This window comes from Priapulus caudatus, unplaced genomic scaffold (genome assembly GCF_000485595.1).
Source record: "Priapulus caudatus unplaced genomic scaffold, Priapulus_caudatus-5.0.1 Scaffold762, whole genome shotgun sequence".
NCBI classification, from domain to species: Eukaryota; Metazoa; Priapulida; class Priapulimorpha; order Priapulimorphida; family Priapulidae; genus Priapulus; species Priapulus caudatus.
Window position 1 is genome coordinate 26,738 of NW_014577823.1, and position 4,797 is coordinate 31,534.

A 4,797-nucleotide genomic window follows, 5' to 3' on the forward strand; every position below is an offset into this window, starting at 1 on the left:
GCTGATTTTTACCATTATTTTCGACCCGGGACTCTCACGCGACCAGGATTTACCGTTGCCTGATTGAACCCACCCCCGCCTGCTTCGAATAGGGGAATAAGTCCCCCGAATAATTCATCTGTGACGTTGGGAGAGGCCATCATCATCGTCGTCGTCGTCATCGGCATCATCATCGTCGTCGTCGTCATCGTCATCATCATCGGCTCTGCAAGTGTCGTCTCCCCGTCTGAAACCGGAAGAAGAAAATTTTTCGTCACCATAATCTGAGATAATTTCGTGATGTATGGACATACGGGCAGAAAGGCGACGCGTGTGTTAAACCAAGTAATATTTATCACTTAAAGCGCTAGAATATTTGCGCTAGAAGTTTGATGTGAACGCGCATGAAGGGAGAGAATAAGATAGCCGTAATAAATAGCCGTGGCATGTAGATTAGTCCGAACATGCTTCAAACATGTGAATACGAGGTGATTTCAACGAAACACGCTTCAATCAAGATTGAATGCCAGATGATTCTTAATTCTTCTAAAAATGAAGTTCCACGATTATATTCTACGTACATTAGCGTAACCATAGTAACGCATCGACAGCGGTGATTACCTGTAAGCAAGGATTGCAGACGCCGTATGTCGTCACGCAGCCGAGAAAGGGCGCTGTTCGCGTGCTCCAGCCGACGAATCACCGACGATATCTGTCCAGACGCTGATGACGTCACCTGCAGCCGAACGTTGAGCAGGGAATCTCCTGCGCCTTGTTGTTGTTGTTGTTGTTGTTGTTGTTGTTGTTGTTGTTGTTGTTGTTGATGCTGTGGTCGTTTCAGTCGTTGCTGTAATTCTTGTTGTCGGCTTTCGAGTCGATGCCTTTGTTTGTATAACACATGCAGCCGCAGACTCAGTAGTGAACGTGAGTGTTGTTGTTGTTGTTGTTGTTGTTGTTGTTGTTGTTGTTGTTGTTGTTGCTGCTGCTGCTGCTGCTGCTGTCGTTGTTGGTGCCGCTGCTGCGGTTGCTGTCGTTGTTGTTGTCGCTGCTGCTGCCACTGCCTTTGTTCTTCTTGTCGCTGTTGTTGCTGTTGCTGCTGCCACTGCCGCTGCCGCTGTTGTTGCTGTTGCCGTTGATGTTGTCGCTCCTGCACCTGCTGTCGTATTTGTTGTAGATGTTCTCGCTGCTGCTGCTGCTGCTGCTGTCGCTGCTGTTGCTGCTGCTGCGGGTTCCCTTGCTGCTGCAGTGCTGGGTTGACGATGAGCTCTTGCTTGACAGTCGCTAACACACGTCTAATGAGAGTCGATAGACGATTGCTGCTAATACCAGGTATACCCTGACCACTGATGCCTGGTATACCCTGACCACTGATCCATGAGTATACCCTGGTACACTGATCCCTGTATACAGCTGACACGCATCCCTGCGTATTACCCTGACACTATCCCTGTACCCTGACACTGATTGCCAGGTATACCCTGACACTTGATGCCAGGTATACGCCTGACCACTGATGCCAGCGACTATCCTGACCACTGCATCCCTGGTATACCCTGCCATGATGCCAGCGTATACTCTGACACTGGCATGCTGGTATGGCCTGCACTGCCGGTACTTGGATATAGATTTACGGCCTCTATACTGCCAGCTAACCATACAATAACCGTGATAAAACACCCTGCAAGCAAATATCAGACCAATATATCAGTTCGCCCTATCTTTAATAAAATGTGGCGTGTTCGTCGTGAGTGTGTGTGTGGTGTGTTTGGGTGTGACTGTGTGTGTGCGTGCGCCGCGCTGTGTGGTGCGTGTGTGGTGTGTGCGATGTTGCTGTGTGTGTATTGATGGCGTGGTGTGTGTGTGCATGTGCGTGTTTGTGGTGCTGTGTGACGTGCGGTTGCGTGTGTGCGTGTGTGTGAGCTGTGTGTGCGTGCAGATGACAGTGGTGCGTGCAAGGGCGATTTTCCACCGTACAGTGAAAACACACTATTGAAAAATTCAGACAAACGCACTTCACAAGTCACCTAGACAACATTACGCCACACACCCCACTACCTTCATAATTCCGAGCAGGAAAAAAAACTCGCAAAAAGAATCCAAATTTAAAATCAAAATTCAAGTGTTACTCACACCTAGAAGATTGCTTAATTACATGCAAATATGCCGCTCATCCTGCGCTGACCCTAATATATTTCCCACGCTACAGCTGCTGCTTCTTGTCCTTCAACATTAACAGAAAAAACACTTCTGTTGCTGCTATAGGTATGCCAATCTTGGCGGCCGTCAACATTGCGCTACGCTTGCCGAGAACCTTAGCAACACAACCGCTTCTTCCTTCAAATTTATTTAACTACTAAGGCACTAAATTTACTCGTCGCGCTCTTACGCCCGTTGTAAATAGTGTAGCTGCAATTATTGTATACGCGTCATTCAACCGTATATAGAGAATTCCTTACGTACTATACATATAATATATATATATATATTCAAAGAGCTACTAATAGAGTTACAATAGAATTACAAATAATATATAATAATATATTATCCTGTTGTCGTGCTGTGTGTGGTGTGTGACTGTGTGTGTTGGTTTGTGTGTGTGTGTGTGTGTGTGATGTGTGTGTGGTGTGTGTGAGCGTGTTGTGCGTGCATGACGTCGCGTGGTGGTGTGCAGTGGTGTGGCTGTGAATGTGGTGTGGTGTGTGTGGTCTGTTGATGTTGATGGGTTTGTGATGGGTGTGGGTATGAAGTCACGATTCATAGCAGGCCTAGATAGATCACAATCTTATTACACATGCTACATCCAAGGACGACGGGCATAGTTAAGAGTGCAAACAGTCCACACGTCACCGAGAATTAGCTGCATATTATGCCAGCGTATGCTTCATGAATCTTTAAGTGTCATGCATAGACTCTCCCTAGCTACTCCCCATCCTCGCTCTTGCTCTCTCTCCTCCTCCTCAGGGGGATCTCTCTCTCTCTCTCTCTCTCTCCTCTTCTCTCAGATCTCTCTCTCTCTCTGTGTTCCTTCCTCTCTCTCTCTCTCTCTCTCTCTCTCTCTTCTCTCTCCTCTCTCTCTCTCTCTCTCCTCTCTCTTCTCTCTCACTCTCTCTCGACTCTCCTCTTCTTTCGTCTCTTCTCGCGCGCTCCTCTTTCTCTCTCCTCTTGTGTGTGTGTGTGTGTGTGTGTGTGTGTGTGTGTGTGTGTGTGTGTGTGTGTGTGTGTGGGTGTGTGTGTGTGTTCGTGCGTGCGTGCGCTGTGCCTCTGTAGGTGGGTGGCAATACCAATTACATGTGTGAACTACTCTGTGTTGTCAGCGCCCGTGTAGAAGTGAGATTTGAACGTCGTTCCCACGAAGACGTCGCCAAAATCGTCGGCTACAAATCCGGGTAGTTTAATCGGCTGCGACCCTCCCCCGCCTCCCTCCGTCACCGCCCCCGAAACCTCCTCCCCCTCCCCCGCCGCCGCCGCCGGCAACCCTGCGCTCGAACCACCATACTGAGACACCCCTCCCCCTTGCGGATATCCGCCGTGGCGTTGCGCGTCACTTCCGCTCGTACTTCCGCTGCGAATCACGTACGTCGGTTGTCGGCGGACAAGATGGCCGGTTTCGTCGGCTGCCGACGCGCCGTAGCCACCGTCGTCGCTGTCGGCAGTGGCGACGACGACGCGCGTCGGTCGGCCGTGCTCGACCGTCGTGACGACGCGTCGTCCGTGCTGCGCCGGCGTCGGATCTACAGCGACGACGACGACTTCCCGGTCACCGTACCGTCCCGCGCCGCCAACCTCTACGCGCCCCCTCGCGGCGATCACGTACGACGAAGGAGCGACTCTACCCTGAGCGCGCGCGGCTAGCTGAGAGAGCGAGGAGGCGCGACGAGAGAACCTGGAGGACGAGGGTAGGGCGCTTGCGGGGCCGACGTGCACGGGCAGGGAATCGAAGCGCACGCGCTGAAAGCCGAACTTCCCCGCGTATCGTCGGTCGATGTCGACGAAATCGCCGTGGCCGACGCGCACCCCGTAACCACGGTGACCGTCGCCATGACGACCGTCGTCGCGGGCCGCCACCGTACCGACGCGCGAGACACCGGAAGCGGCCTGCACGACGGCGGCGCCATCTGGTAGCGTGCGCTGCGACAGAAACGTCGTCGTCGTCGTCGGCGAGGCGACGACGCGCAGCCGACGGTCGTCGCGCGTGAACCCGTGACCGCTCGGTCGGCCGGTCGGCGGGCCGACGTGCAGGCGCGTCGGCACGAACAGACGCGTCGGCTGGTAAGCGAACAGAGCCGCGCGCTCGGCCGACGTCGCCCGCCGCACGGCGCTGCAGATGCCGCCGCCGCCGCTAGAGCCGCAGGCGGTCGTGATCGTGGCAGGCGATATGGAGGCGCGCGCGTAAGGGCGGCGACCGGACGCGACGCGCGTCCCGTAGGAGTGGTGACCGGACGCGGCGCGTGCCCGGTAGGGGTCGTGGCGGTCGGTTGCTCGTGGCCGGAAGGTGGGGTTGCGGTTGGGTGCTTGTGTCTGGAGGATGTCGTGACGGTAGGGTGCTTGTGTCCGGTAGGTGGCGTGACGGTTGGGTGCTTGTGTCCGGTAGGTGGCGTGGCGGCTGCAAGATAAAGTCGCCGCTTATTTATACGTTGCTGCTGCTGCTACTGTTGCTGCTGCTGCTGCTACTGCTGCTGCTGTTGCTGCTGCTGCTACTGCTGTGTTTCTGCTACTGTTGCTGCTGTTGCTGCTGCTACTGCTGATGTTTCTGCTACTACTACTGCTGCTTCTGCTGCTACTGCTGCTACTACTATTGCTGCTGCTGCTACTGCTGCT

The 4,797-nt window shown here is 53.7% G+C and overlaps 1 protein-coding gene across 1 annotated transcript in view; it reads right to left on the reverse strand.

Annotated features, from left to right (window-relative positions):
* Nucleotides 1-3,276: 3,276 nt before the first annotated feature.
* LOC106813373 overlaps nt 3,277-4,797 on the reverse strand; it is an 8,041-nt gene continuing 6,520 nt past the window's right edge. Inside the window, exon 2 of the mRNA XM_014817504.1 lies at nt 3,277-4,582. Coding sequence (XP_014672990.1) covers nt 3,277-4,582 — 1,306 coding nt within the window. The remainder of the gene's footprint in view (nt 4,583-4,797) is intronic.